Genomic DNA, 15,752 nt, shown 5'->3' with positions numbered 1-15,752 from the left:
TGATCATGGAATGCTTCATGCATACATTGCAAGCCTAACAAAACTCTTAGATCAGGATTACTAGCATAGAAGAATGTTCTAATAGGCACAGTAACACAGGAAGCTGCCTTATAGCAAGTCAGAGTACTGCGGCCATCTAAGCTCAGTATAGTCTAGACTGACTGGTAGTGGCTCCAGGGTTTCAAAAGACAACTTTCCAACTCTACCTGGAGAAGCTGAGGATTGAACCTAGGACCTTCTGCACACAAGGCAGATGCTCTACCAGTGAGCTTTGGCCCTTCCCCTTAAAATCAGTTACTATTCTGTTTAAGTTTGGAGCACTAGAAAGACATCAAACAGTTAAAAGAAAGACTTTTCAGAAGAAAGATTCTGGCAGGCAGTAACTTTTTTAAAAAATTGGAGAGAACAAGTGGAGGAAAGAAAAAGAAGACAAATTCCTCCAACCACTTTTCGTTTCAAGATTAGAACAAGAAGCTTGGAAGAGGAAGGGATATGAAACTTTGTTTCCCCACTGTAAGTTTCTTCTACTGACCTTTGAAGAAATTAACAAGTGAGGATTCTGCAGTGCTTTTCAACCCTGACCTTGGCCTTTGGTAGTATAAGAAAAAGTTATAGCCAAGGATGTGAACCTACACAGGTATCATCATGCAAAACACCCCAAGGGCCAGATAACACAGGGCCTATGGGTGCAAAACAAAAAGAATTTTATTTGGGTAAAATCCTCTAGAGCGGCTGAGATTCTCAAGAGCCAGTTCATAAAGCCTCCACTAAAAGAATGCAACAGAATAGCAGGTTTCTGATCTGTAGTCAGACAAGATAGTTACACACACAAGAGAAGGGTCCAGACAACTAGATTAAAAAATACATTTAACTTATAAGAAAATAAGGCTTCTTTTCACCTGAAAAAAAATAAAAATCACCTGGCTGATACTTAAGTAGATCTTACTACTTAATCAACTAAAACCTTAACATTGAATAAAAATACCACCATCACCATCCCTCACAGTTGGTGGGTTGACAACAAAGACTCTGAAACTTGGGCCTTTTGAAGGACCTACAGACAGGCTCTCTCCTCCATGCAGCAAATCTTAAGAACACTTTTCCTTCCAGTTTGTGTCCAAAGCTACTACATAGCTTGCCTTTTAAGGTGAAATTAGTGTAGGGTTTTTTCTTATAGCAAGAACTTCAGCAACTGGAGACAGCGCTCAACTGAAATTAGGATCAATAAAAGCATTTTCTACCTAGATCTTCTCCAGTATTAGTGGGTCTTCAACATTTAGTTTTTTGAAGTCATTTTGGGATTGGTGTATAAGAGGGAACGTTTCATACTCCCAGGTGTGATTAAAGAGAACAAAAACTCTCCCACTGAAAGCAACAGTACTTAAAGGCTTAATTTGTACAGCCATGTTTGCTGCACCTTGTTGCCCTTCTGTTCTTGATTTCCAATGAGAGAGAGACTGGAATTTTAACTCACTACACAGATGTTTCACTCTGTCCAAAGGAATAAGACAGCTAAGCTCCATGAAATGTGAATTTTGGAAATGTCATTCACAAATAGCAAAAGCAATAAAATAAAATAATTTTATTCCATGTAACGTAAAACAAACCAAAACCAATTAACTAGGAAACAAAAGGGAAGTAAAAAAGCAGTAAACTGGGCAGAATCAGTGATGGCCAATCACCTGCGATTTTCATCCAGCACATCCAAGACTTGCTGGTAAGCCCTACGGGTAGAAGACTGGATAAGCGACAATAGGCCCCGGGCAGAGTAAAGATTAGATCCATCTTCAGAGAACATTTGGGGAGGACAGACACGAACCTGTTGAGGTGATGGTGTCACACTGTTTGTGCAAGCGTAGCAAATGAAGAGAGAAACACTAGTGTCAGGTTCCAGACAGAAAAAGTTTCATCCATCAACCAACCCTATTTGAAAAATTAAGCCGACCCCATTTTTCTTCTGCTTTCCCCCATCAACAGGTAAAAAAAATCCATTAAGGAAGAATTAGTAGGAACATTGTGAATTGTATCTTGAAACCCCTTTATATGAGCCAAAATATAGATCACTTGAAGATAATGGCTTTGATCCACTGTGAAGAGGTACTAAAAATAAGAGGCATGGTAATATGTAGGTCCAGAATAGTAATATGCAGGTTTTAAAGGCACAAGATACAAGGACACTCTTTAGCAGACACTGAAAAAAATTCTGATACATTGTATGCCAGAATGATACAACAGAGATCTTCGCCTCAAATATCCAAGTTACTCAGGGACTGGAGGAAGAAAGGATGTTGAAAACATTCTGAAAAAACAGAAGTTTATATAAAACAAGAGTTACATTAACATACTGTTTTTGCAAATACAGGGATAAGTAAAGAACAAGCAAATATAGGGCTATAAAGAAATACACAAGATAGCAAAGACACTGGTGAAGACTTCTAGTCATATCCCAAATATTCCAACAAGCAAAAATGCCTTTAAACACTTATCCAGAAAACAAAAGGCTGAGGATTACATAAAACTACATCAAAAGCTCTCCTTGCCTGTAAAACAAATTAATGTGCAATCCAGCACCATCAATATCAATGGGAATTTCACAATTCACTTCAATAGGATACTGATTAAATTATTATTCTTCAAAGGTCACTTCCTCAGAGAGCTATTGATCCCAACAAAATTTCAGAAAAGCACACATATGGAGAGGCAAAAAAGTACCAAGCAAAATCTCGAGCTAGCTTTAAAGCTTGTCGTGTCTTTTTTGTTTGCTTTAAAAATAAACATTTCTTCCTTTCTACACTTAAGATTGCTCTTTAATTTTGAGATTTAACTAAATTAATCAAGATCTTACAATTTATTCTGAACTCTACCTAACTATAAGCACAGGAAAAAAGCATTAGAAGTATATCATTTTATATTAATCTGAATAAGCAGTTCACAACACAATCTGTATGCAAACCAACATCAAAATAGATATGCTGCAAAGAACATTTTAAATAATTATTTTGAAAAGAACCTGATAAACCTAGAGGGGACTCTGCAGAATCCTCAAAGGATTGAAAGGCAATCATGCATACTCTTTGTTTAAGAACAGAATAATTTTAATAAAACATAATTTTAAAAAAAATCTGTACAGAATATCAGAAAAAGGAAAATACAGAACTTGGGGAAAGACAAAAGAAAAAGCAGGACTGATGTCCTAGAAATAGATATTTGGTCCGGACAAAATGCATACATGTAGCATTCCCAGACAAAATTCACATCCATATATAATGGTCTCTCAAGCCTATTTGTTGTGTAGAAATGTTTACATATGTCCACAATAGGTTTCTCTTTTATAGAATTGCTCTGATGAATAAACTGAAAGGAACCTTGGAACCTTTGAAAAAGTACTATACATACATATCTTGTAATAGCCTTCCTTTTAAGAGAATATGTCTGACAGGTTTCAAATGGACAACTGCTACTCATGTTTTACACAACCATCAATCCAGAAAGGCTGTTATCACAATCCTGAACTTATTTAAACAAAACAAAGCCTCAAGAGATTTCAGAACTTGCTTTCAAGGAAGTTTTATTAGAACTGCAGAGCTCTCACCCCTTGAGACTTTGGCAACAGTAGAATGCAGATTTTCAGATACCAAGTTCTCTGAGTAAACCAACTATTTACTCAACTAACTATTCTAGCAAACACCAGGCTGCAAATGAGTATTATTCTATGTATCTGGTGTTTTACAAAAATATGAGAGGACAGGTCCCTGTCTCAACCAACTTACCATCTAAACTGGAACACTGGGTCGCATACTGTGAATGGACCTTCTCAGGTGGATAAATGAGCTGGCCATGCATGGTGATGAGACTCCTGATTCACCCAAGGCAGGGACATGTGACTGATTTAACTAGGCTTCCTCTTTCCAGTTTCCCTTTCAGTTTTTGTCTATGACTAAGCTCAGTCAGATAAGAATTCCAAGAACCCAGATAAAGAGCAGCAGGGGGACAGATGGGAGATGCTTCTGGGAGGCAGGAAGCTAGATTGAACCTGACAGAGGAGAGAGGGATGTGCTGCGATTAGTGTGAGTGTCCCATGATGTAGAATGTGCTCATGGCCAGTTCATTTATCCACCCAAGAAAGCTCATTAAGTGACCAGAACTTCAAGATATAGTAAGCTATGGGCCTGTTGGGACTTATTTTGTGACTGAAGCTGCAATCTGTTACATATTTTCCTGGGAGAAGGGCCAAGTGAATTCATTGGAGCTTCTGAATGTTTTTAACTGTAACTAGGTTCATGGAAGGAAAAACCTACACATTTAGCCACCATCTGATCATGATCTTGTAGTACATTTACTACTTTTATCACCACAAACACTGCTGCCAAGGACTTTGTGCAAGGCTGATTGTGCATGATGCCTGAAAAAATGTGGTGCTAAAACTTAAAAGTCAAAGCTATGATACACTCGAGAAAATATACAGCAGACTTGTATAAAGTCCAACCATTGGTCCATCTAGCTCAATATTGTCTATGCTGACTGACAGCTCTAGGGTTTCAGAAAGGAATATTTCCTGGTCCTACTGGAAGACACCAGGAATTGAACTGGTTTCAATTCGATTCAATTCATGCACTGTGCTGCTGAGCTATATCCTTTCCCCAGGTTGTAGGATAAGATGTACATTAAGGAACACACAATTTGGGGATGAATCAATTTACAGAATGCAAAGGGGAAAGAACACACAACATTCACGTTGGCGTAACAATCAGTATAAACCTACACAGAACTGTGGAAATTCAGAAACCTGTACAGAATCATTTTTAACATAAAATGTGACTATCATTTCTCATTAGTTACTGAAAAGCAGACACTTCCTTTAGCAGGCTCAAGCAAGAAACTTTAAGGCTAGCATAAGAAAAGTGGGGTTGTTAAATATTCTACACTTCTCCCCATCCCTCTATTCCATGCATCAAGTGAGCAATCTAAGAAGAAAAAGCCTCCACTTCTAACTACCAATAAAGAGAAAGCGGAACAGGAACTTAAGACAGCCAACTTCTTTACATATTTATACAAGTAATAACATTTCTTGTACTGCGTCCAAACCAGTTATGTGGAAATAACATCTCTGCAAATAGAAGCTATGCATGACGGAGAAGCAATATTATATTTTTCCACCATTCAGATGTGGCACAGCAATCCGGCCTCTGAGCCCACCGGATGTCCTTGCATTGATCTAACATCTGCATGCATAAAATCGAAAGTGCATCGGTCTGAACAGTGCCATCAATATTGTGTAAATGATCCAGAAATCAACCACACAGTTCAGGTGATACGTGCTGCATTTTACACACATAGACCTGATACACTTGTGTGAGGACACAGGCAAGATTCTGTATGCCATGTCCACAGGCCAAGAAGATGCAACTTTGTTCCTTGTCCTCAACACTGTTTATCTTTACTTAACCCAACTATTTCTTCAAATTCATTATAGGTAGAATGACAAATTTTCAAATTTTGTTTAATTTGCATACAAATTACAGGTGGAACTAAGCATACAGAATACTTTAAAAATAATTTCAGATAGTATATTCAACCCTTTTAGATGGCAATGCATTAAGTACACTCTTGCTTTTAAAAAAAGTGAATGGTTTAAAACTAATGCTCAAGCTTACGTGTCATCTTTAGCTGTGAAAGGTGACTGGTACCGTGGCATTTTAATTCTCAGGAAAGTTTCCGGACTGTGCCACCATTAACAACAATTGATTATCTTAAAAAGGCAGCAACTTTCTAAATAAATGGAAGGTCATTAAGGCAGGCATTGTTATTGGTCATCACTTCTTATGCCTAGTTATTACTAGTCCTCAGAAGCATTTGAGAATCTGTGTACTAAAAGTAATCTACAAAGCCACTACATACAGTGGTATGGCATGCGCTGCCATGACAACATATAAATATTGGAAAGCAGAGGGGAAAAAGGAACAAAGTTAATTCATCTTCTAGACATGGTCAGGTTTGTCACAGAATTTTCTCATTGTTACAAGCATACTAGAATGTTGTGTCACAGTTCAATACTAGAATGAAGAAGCTGTTCTGTGCAGCTGCACTTACTTGCCATGCACAACCAACTAGAAAGACGCATACAAATCCTTAAAAGGCAAGAAAAGTATGGCTGTTTGTCAAGATACTGCACAACAGCACTTGAAAGGATGTTTTAAGGCTTGTGAGCCTCTTTGGCAATTTTTTTTTTTGGCGGAAAAGCAGCATACAACTTAAAAGTGAAAATGAAAACTGGAGGCAGCAGCCTGGAAACTCAGACCTGAGAAGACAATGCTATCAGTATACCACATCAAGCAACACTCTTCATTAATCCAACACATGTGAAACTCACCACTGAAGTACTAGAATGTCATCCTACCCATATTGGCAAAAAACCTGTGGTGGCTGCAGATAGATTCAGGAAAGATCATACATGCGAGCTTGACACTTCGGGGGACAAAGTTTATATCCGAGACCCACTTACCCTTTGAATTAGGGATTATATGTAAAGAAGCCTCATAGCACCAGAAGTGATCACCAGCTTATCAGTGACCTACAAGTAGCTGGAACCCCGTTTCTGAGCCCTTGTTCTTATACTACCTTGTCGTAACATATTACTTTCTCTAGAGAGCACAAACAAGGAGTTGTAGTTTCAGTTGTTTTTCTTCTCACAACTATCCCATCCTCCCAACTGGAGAGAAGAAAAACAGTAGGAGGAAGTGATTTTTTTCTTCAACCTAACAGAGAGAACCTGAATAAATTGTTTACCCTTGTTGCAGGAATCCTAATTAAAAGATACTGATTACCCCATAGTATTGATGAATCAGCATAAGTAAATTCCACTGGATTCAGTGGGACTTATTCCCAGGTAAATCTGTATTGGATTGTAGCCTAACTTCAAGTCCCATTTATTTCTGTGGGGCTAAGTCTGTCATGACCAAGTTGAACCCCATTAAAAGCAGAGGGACAAGTTTGACTTAGTCTGGATTCAATCCAGAAAAAAAGAAGGAATTGTTTAAAATCATCGCACGAAGTGCTAATTAAAAACCTTTAATTTTTACTGGCCTGCAAGAACTATCTATACAAAAGTGCAAAAAAAAAAAAAAAAAAAAAGGAATAAAAAGGATGCTGTTCCTGTACGGGGCAATCTAGTATACAACTTGTCATGTACAGCACTACATGTTTTCTAGAAATTTGATTTGGATTCTAAAGTTACTGGGCAATTTCGAACCAAATCATATGTAAGTAAGTTCATTCATTTCAATGTACCTACACTGAGTATGACTGTTGGATATCATCCTCTATGCCTGTTCCGGGCCTGCTCATCACCCGAAGAGAACTGGGGGATGTACAGCTCCAACCAATCTTCGACTGCTGTTGTGTAATGCCAGGTCTGTGGTACAGAAAACATCGCTCATCCATGACACAATCGTGGATGAGAATGCAGACCTGATGTGCATTACGGAAACTTGGCTGGATGAGGCCTCAGCTCCTGTGCTTGAGGCCATGTGTCCAGCCGGTTTCCAGTACGCACAGCAGCCGAGGATTGGTAGGCGGGGAGGGGAAGTGGCAGTTATTTACCGGGAGTCCTTGGTTTTTGCCAGACCCCCTCTCCACGAGACCAAGTTTGTTGACTGCATGTACTGGAGGTTGGGCCCGGAGGGCAGTTTAGGGATTCTCCTTGTGTACTGCCCACCCCGCTGCACAGCTGACTCCCTGACCGAGGTGCTAGAGGTTGTCTCGGGTGTGCGGGTCCTTTCCCCCAACCTTTTGGTTCTGGGGGACTTTAACCTGCATACCGAGGCGGCTCTCACAGGAGCCCCTCGGGATTTCATGGAAACCATGACTTCCTGGGAACTGCACCTTAGTAATTCTGGGCCCACCCATGTAGCCAGTCATGCTCTCGACCTTGTATTTATCTCGGGAGGGGGAGGTAGTGCTCTGAAAATGGGGGCTATTTTTTCAAACCCCGTGTCATGGTCAGATCACTATCTGGTGAAAACGGACCTCTTATTGCCACACACCCTCCGCAGGGGGCAGGGACCTATTAGGATGGTCCGCCCCAGACGCCTGATGGAGCCTAAAGGATTCCTGAATGCGCTGGGAGATTTGGAGCTGTCTGAAGGCCGCCCGGTCGAAACCCTGGTGACAGAGTGGAACAGGGAGCTCACCAGGGCAATAGACCGGGTGGCTCTGAAATGTCCTCTCCCCCTGAATAGAACTCAAACCGCACCGTGGTATACACCATGTTTGTGGGGCTTGAGGCAGGAGGTGAGACGACTAGAGCGCCGGTGGCAGAAATCTTGCTCCGAAGGCGATCGGACACTGGTTAGAGATGCGATAGCGGCCTAACAAGTGGCAACAAAGGCAGCAAAGAGGGATTTCTTTGCTGCCTCTATTGCATCCGCAGAATGTTGTCCCAGGAGGTTGTTCCAAATGGTCCGGAGCCTGGTCGGTCCAGTTGCCCAGGAACCCATGGAGCACTCTAAAGCCTCCTGTGACGCATTTGCAAAACATTTTGCTGATAAAATCGATTGCCTGAAGAGCTCGATTCCATTCGCCATGGATACAGGAAGTGGGCCAGAGGCGATCAGTTGCGATCCGGTCCGGTGGGATCGGTTTCAGCCTCTTCCCTCTGAGGAAGTGGACAAGGTGCTCTCTACTGTTAGACCGACTACTTGTTTGTTTGATCCTTGCCCCACATGGCTCATTATGGGCTGTAAAGAGAGACTGAGCGAAGGGATCAAGGCGGTGGTAAATGCTTCCTTGGAAGAGGGTGCATTGCCATCTGCCCTCAAGGAGGCGGTAATAAAGCCCATCTTGAAAAAACCCTCCTTGGATCCCCAAGAGTTGAACAACTTTCGCCCAGTCTCCAATTTACCATTTCTGGGCAAGGTGATCGAATGGGTGGTGGCCAAGCAGTTACAGACACACTTGGAGGAAACTGATTACCTAGATCCATTCCAATCGGGCTTCAGGACTGGACATGGAACTGAAACAGCCTTGGTTGCTCTAGTGGATGATTTGAGGAGAGCGTTGGATAGGGGAGAACACTCCTTCCTCGTCCTCCTGGATCTCTCAGCGGCTTTCGATACCGTTGACCACGGTATCCTTCTGGATTGCCTGGGGGAATGGGAACTGGGGGCACTGTTTTACGGTGGTTCCGTTCCTATCTCTCTGACAGGCACCAGAGAGTGGCATTGGGAGAGGAGGTTTCAGACCCGTGGCCTCTTAATTGTGGTGTGCCACAGGGCTCTATCCTCTCTCCCATGCTATTTAACATCTGTGTAAAGCCGCTGGGGGCCATCATCAGGAGATTTGGGTTGCAGTGCCATCAATATGCGGATGACACTCAGCTCTATCTCTCATTTAAGTGCTCACCGGAGTTGGCTGTGGATACTATTTCCAAGTGCCTGGAGTCCGTAAGTGAATGGATGGGAGGTAACAGGCTGAAGCTGAACCCCGACAAGACCGAGGTACTGCTTGTGGGAGATAAGAGAATGGTAGGAGATATTGACCTGGTGCTGAATGGTGTTAGATTGCCCCTGAAGGACCAGGTTCGCAGCCTCGGGGTCATTCTTGACTCCCAGCTGTCCATGGAGGCTCAGGTGTCGGCAGTGAGCCGGGCAGCTTGGTATCAATTACATCTGATACAGAGGCTGCGACCCTACCTTCCGGTCCATCTACTCCCATGGGTGGTGCATGCCCTGGTCTTCTCTCGCTTAGACTACTGTAATGCGCTCTACATTGGGCTACCCTTGAAGACGGTTCGGAAATTACAACTGGTACATAATGCGGCGGCACGGTTGATTAAGAACAGCCGCCGCCGTGATCACATCACTCCAGTGCTAGCAGACCTGCACTGGCTACCAGTTGTTTACCGAGCCCAATTCAAGGTGTTGGTGCTAACCTTTAAAGCCCTATACGGTGTCGGTCCAGTCTATCTAAAGGAGCGCCTCCAGCATCACCAAACATGCCGCCTGACGAGATCAGCCTTACAAGACCTTCTCTCGGTCCCGCCAGCTAAAACAGCTAGGCTGGTGCAGACCAGAGAGAGGGCATTTTCGGTTGTGGCCCCCACTCTCTGGAACTCTCTGCCATACGAACTTCGCCATGCCCCCTCCCTGGTAAGCTTCTGCCAAGGACTAAAAACTTGGTTGTTTCAGCGGGCATACAAGATTTCTCAATAGTTTTAGTTTACAATGTACAGATGAGGGGTGGGTGATTATTGAAGATTGTTATTAATATTGTATTTATATGTTGTTTTTTAATTTTAATTATGTACGCCGCCTAGAGTGGCCGTTCATTCGGCCAGATAGGCGGCCTAAAAATAAAATTTTATTTATTATTATTATTTATCTACTGGAAGACTTCCAAACAATATACTTTGGGATAACCAAGAGCCCCCTTAACTGTTTAAAAATGAAATCCTATTCATTAATTACACAGAAGGAAGCCCCACTGAGTTCAAAGGTTCTTACTCCCAGGTAAGATTGCAGATGAAATTAACACATTTTGAGCTAATCCAGTGACACCTCTCAGATTTTTAAAAAAGTACAGCAAAATTAAGAACAAGATTTTGGCAAAGTTATCAAATCCTCTGTATGAACGTTCTAAGCAACTGCCATATGCAATTTCCTGTAGCTGAAAAAAAATTACAATTTGAGAACAAAGACACCAAATTTCTTTAGTTAATAGTTAGTTGGTTATTATTCCAACAAACAGAACTAAAAATACTTAGGAAGACAGCTATGGTCCTACAACATTTCAGTAACATTGTTTATAAATAGAATCATCATTTGCAAGACACATCCTAAGCATGAACTGGGAAGAAACAGATGAACAAGCTTTTTCTATAAATATTGCCATGTGTCAAGCATCTCTCTACTCACATTGAATCATTTCTCATCAATTGACCATTTTGACGAGTTGCATTTTCACTCATAGAACGTTCTCTTTTCAGCCTTCCAACTGAGCGAACCTGCAAAACAAAGCAAGGGAGAAAAAGAAAAGTCTTTCATCATCACTATGGCATCAGTAACCACAGTCACCTACTATCAATCAATTGACCATTTTCATTCATGAGCAATGTGGAAAATGAATAAAGATAAGTCTTCCTGGATGGTTACATTTCGTAATATGCAGACTTTTTGGAAAGTAAGGAAAGGAATGACTCCCTCTTTTGCATGTGCTCAATTTTTAACATTAGAAAATCTATCAAAAAAGGAACTTAAAATAAAGCTTATCTACAACTTTTGAAATTTATTTAAGACAGAGATAGGGAACCTATGGGCTTCCAGATCATGTTAGATTCTGACTCGCATCAGCCTCAGCTAGCACAGACAGTCAGGGATGACGGGAACTGTAATCCAACAACATCTGAAGGCGCACAGGTTCCCCATCCCTGACTGAATATATTTTATACTGCCCTTCAATTACAATCTCTAAGGCAAATTACACAAGAAGTAGTACAAAAACAATTAAGGTACACATCCAAACAATTATAAAAACACAAAGACTGAATGGCAGCACAGTCTTAAAAGCCAAATAAAAACAATCAAAAAGACTAAAAGTTTATCTAAAAAGCTTGGCAGGAGGGAGTCTTTGCTCAGGAGCAAAAGGACAACAAGTGAGTGCCAGGCAAACCTTTCTGGAGAAAAAAAATCTGTAATTGAGGCATATTTGCTGAGGTCATCATCCTGCCACTGATGTTCCCACCTTCCATATGTTCAGCCTATGGTGCTAGCAATACTGTGGAATTCTCTCCACAAAGAGATTTTCTTGACACCTATTACTTTTTTCTTTTGGGATGTCAAGTAAAATTTGTTTTAGTGGAAAGCAGTTTGGATTTGTTCTTCCTGCTATCTTCACTATGTTTTATTCTGCTGCTGATCTCTATTACTTCCCCCTCATCCCTTGCTTTAGCTTGGTTTTATATATTATTAGTGAATTGTCTTTTCCAAATCAAATGTTAGCTACCTTAAAGATAGTATTGTCAAAAGTTAAGGTGGAAAGATTTCAATTACTGAGATAATGTAGATTAGCGTATTCTGAACACTTGACACATATTATGTAAATACTAAAGGTTATATCCAATCTTAGTCCAACTCAGGGTAGACCCAATGAAATTAATGGCAAAGACTAACTTAGACCTAGTAATTTCAATAGGTCTACTCCAAGTAGAACTAAGTTGGATGCAACCTGTGCAATTTTATTAAGATTATCAGAACTATTTGTGAGCAAAGATCTTCCTGAATATATTACAACAATGTACATAAAGAACTATAATAATCAGATTAATAGAATTTTGCAAGCAGAGTGCATAAGCTACACAACCAACATGCATAGGCTACACAAAAGTGCTCTGGAGGTATCTTTGTTTTCAATAGGGAATATTGACATTACATATTGTGTTCTACCAATCGGTTACCTTTTTTATAGTACTGAAGTGACCTATAGTGCAAGAAATACTTGCCTTCTCTCTTGACATCTATATTAAATACAATACTGAAACAAAATGTGATGAAAGGCAGAAAGAATACTAGCCTCTTCATTTTGAGGAGTCTGAGGAGGGGCCCTCTCTAGGTCTAAGAAATCTAGCGGCCGTTCACTGAGTGAAATGACATGGGGAGGTGTTTTCAGTGACAGAGACTTGAATGGGGTTGACTGGAGAAGATCTAGATCTGGTGGCCTGGAGAGTGAAATGTCTTCGCTATTGCCTGCAACAGAATTAATTTTAAGATCAGTAACATTTTATTAACAAATGATTTGGTGTGGTTTAATGGGTCCAATGCTGGAGACGGGGAAGTCAAGTTAAAATTCCATCTCAGGTATGAATTCACCAGGTAGACTTAAGCAAATCACACTCAAATTATTTGTAAAAATACCTTGACATCCCACTGGGCTTTTGTAGGAAGAAAGTACAGACAGATGGTAAAACATTTTACACATTAAATGTTCTATAAATATACACACACAAATATTTTGGGGATAATATTCTGGCCCAATTCTGGCCCGCTTGCACTGCCTGCCTGTATGTTTCCGAGCTCGATTCAAGGTGCTGGTTTTAACTTATAAAGCCTTACACGGCTTGGGACCACAATACCTGATGGAACGGCTCTCCCGACATGAACCCATCCATACACTATGCTCAACATCTAAGGCCCTCCTCCGAGGGAAGCTGGCAACAAGGGAGAGGGCCTTCTCAGTGGTGGCCCCCAAATTATGGAATGATCTTCTTGACGAGGTGCGCCTGGCACCAACACTGTTATCTTTTCGGCGCCAGGACAAGACATTCCTCTTCTCCCAGGCATTTTAGCATGTTTTTTTTTAATTATTTAAAAAAAAATTTTTTAAAAAAAATTTGTGTATTTGTCTTTAATGTTTTTAATTGTGCTTTGGCTATGGGACAGTATATAAATGCAATAAATAAATAAATAAAATCTTATTTTGAAATACTTCAGTAATTTCAATGGCACTTATTCAATGTAAAAGGCTTTCAGGACAGAAATATTACTCTCACTTTTCATTAGCACTGATATATTTCAGAATCATAAGAAAAAATAATATAAGCTAAATATTTTTCTGTCAGTCTTCATTAATCATTTCAACGTTTTGATCCAATTAGTCACTCTCTAGACTCCTCAGTCAGGAGTCACATTAAACACACAGGCACACTCATTTCAGCAATTGTCTTCCCCCACAACTTCTGTAAAATAGCACATTTAAAGCATAAAGGAATCTTAATACCATCCACTTGTATTATTCAATAAGGAGATTTTTTAAAAAACATCTGAAATATTTTCTTGTACTGTTGTGGAGGATGACAAATATTCCTACAGAGAAGCTTCTTAGAGACTCCGACTCTCCTCCTTCCCCTTTTCTCCTAATTTCAAATGCAAAGTCATTAGTTGTTTTTTTAAAAAAACAGATACAATACAAAACAAAATCAGCATCAGATAAAAAGAGTCAACTGCAAAATTAATAAAAGGCTTGGGGAATCAAACAGCTTTCAGGGACTGTTTGAGGAGGAAAGGGAAGAAGCCAAAGGGGAAGGAATTGCAGATTAGCTCTGCATTTTATTATCAATCATATTTTTATCTCATTCTTTCTCCAAGGACTTCAGGGTAGCACACATAGATCTCTCCCTCCTCTCTGCTTCATTTTCAGAACGGCAGCATGGGTTAGAACAGGCTGAAAGTGTGTGACTGGCCAAAAATCACCTACTGGCCTTCAGGTCCAAGTGAGGGATCTCATGTTTCAGTTGTAATGCAATACTCTAGGTACTGCACTTTAAGAATTCTTCTGTAATACCAGACTGTAGATACAACTTTTAAATAGCTATTATTACTATTTTATGGTGTACACACAGAAAGTTAGATGAGGTGTCTGACAGAATAATACTTTACCACCTCCTCCCACCTGAAGGTAAACATACCTGCCACTACAATGCGCTCTGGAACCTGCATTGTTACACTGGCATTTGGAAGCCCCCCTTCATGCGCACCCTGCTCAAGGTCAGCATTTGGTGGAGCAACCTTAAGTTTTTCTGGAACTCTCATTCTCTGGTTGATCCCTTCAGTATACTCAATTTCATACTGAATTCGATTCATTTCTGCCATTTCGGCAGCCGGAGATGGGAATGCTGCTGTGCTCATCCTAATACGAGATAAAACAACCTGAATTACCCCTCAGTAGTAAAAAGTAACACAACATGGGTTTTGATGCACAATCTATTCATCTCCTCCACTATTTACAGAGAATGTATTTTAAAGCTTTGTCAAAGTATAAGGGTCTGCTACAGCACAGCCATTGTGTTTAGCAAGATGGCCCCTGATTTAACGTTACAATTCAGACAGGTTCCTTCCTCCTATTAATGACAGGAATTTCTTCACAGTACTACATGGGAACATCATCTTCATTTAGAAGCCTAGCATAACAAATTATTAAGGAGCAGGCAAGATGTGAGAACATGAGCTCTATTTACACAATCAAAACTCAGCTTAATAAACCAATATATGTACAAGCTTCAAGCACCTGCATACAGGTGCTTCGCTTCTTGTTTCATGTGAGTGGAGAAACAAGCCAGATATCCACAGCTTCTAGTTTTGATGCAGTGCGGGAACTATGGTTAATTAACAGCTTCCAAACCAACCAGAATCAAGGTTTACAGATGGCTTCCATATCCTGGCTTGTTTGGAATGAACCATACCTTCCAGGTCAGACACAATAGGAAACTAGGGTTAACTGCAGCTTCTTGGTTTATTCACTCTCTTGTGTGAAGAGTAAAGCAAAGTGAGAGCAAAGGAACTCCATGTGGATGCATGAATGTTGTACATATCTTTGTACTAAGACATCAAAGCCTTATTAAGTAGTGTTTTTTGTGCAAATGTGGTCATTGTATGACAACCACATTGAAGGAAAGCGATGAAGAGAACTATGTCACAAATATTCAACATGCAGGGTACAGAGAGACTGCAATGAGCAGTCCCACATTCTGACATGTATATATAAAAAAGGAGGATTCTATATCTACCTCCACCCCACATCTTAAATTCTTGTTGCAACAGTTTCAGCAAGCAACTGCCCTGCAACCTTCTATATTAAATAGTACTAGTTATTCAGAATACGAGTCTCTAGCTCTATGCAATTTATTTTAAAATATTTATAAAAACCTCTCTAACTGGCAAGAAAGGGATAGCTAAAGCTTAACTTAGGGGGCCACATTTGCCCCC

General features: G+C 40.4%; 1 protein-coding gene across 7 annotated transcripts in view; it reads right to left on the bottom strand.

The window, feature by feature from the left end:
* MFF (mitochondrial fission factor) overlaps positions 1–15,752 on the bottom strand; it is a 35,259-nt gene that overhangs the window by 15,653 nt on the left and 3,854 nt on the right. For 5 of the 7 annotated variants that reach the window (XM_061636837.1, XM_061636838.1, XM_061636841.1 and 2 more), the window contains 4 exons: positions 14,456–14,676; positions 12,565–12,737; positions 10,911–10,999; positions 1,683–1,841 (listed from right to left, as the gene is read on the bottom strand). In XM_061636837.1, coding sequence (XP_061492821.1) covers positions 1,683–1,841; positions 10,911–10,999; positions 12,565–12,737; positions 14,456–14,676 — 642 coding nt within the window. The remainder of the gene's footprint in view (positions 1–1,682; positions 1,842–10,910; positions 11,000–12,564; positions 12,738–14,455; positions 14,677–15,752) is intronic. The other 2 variants (XM_061636843.1, XM_061636844.1) reach the window with 1 other exon arrangement.

The sequence above is a fragment of the Rhineura floridana genome, chromosome 7, assembly GCF_030035675.1.
Source record: "Rhineura floridana isolate rRhiFlo1 chromosome 7, rRhiFlo1.hap2, whole genome shotgun sequence".
Classification (NCBI taxonomy): Eukaryota; Metazoa; Chordata; class Lepidosauria; order Squamata; family Rhineuridae; genus Rhineura; species Rhineura floridana.
Note: the sequence above shows the minus strand (reverse complement) of the source record. Positions and strands in the feature narration are given on the sequence as shown.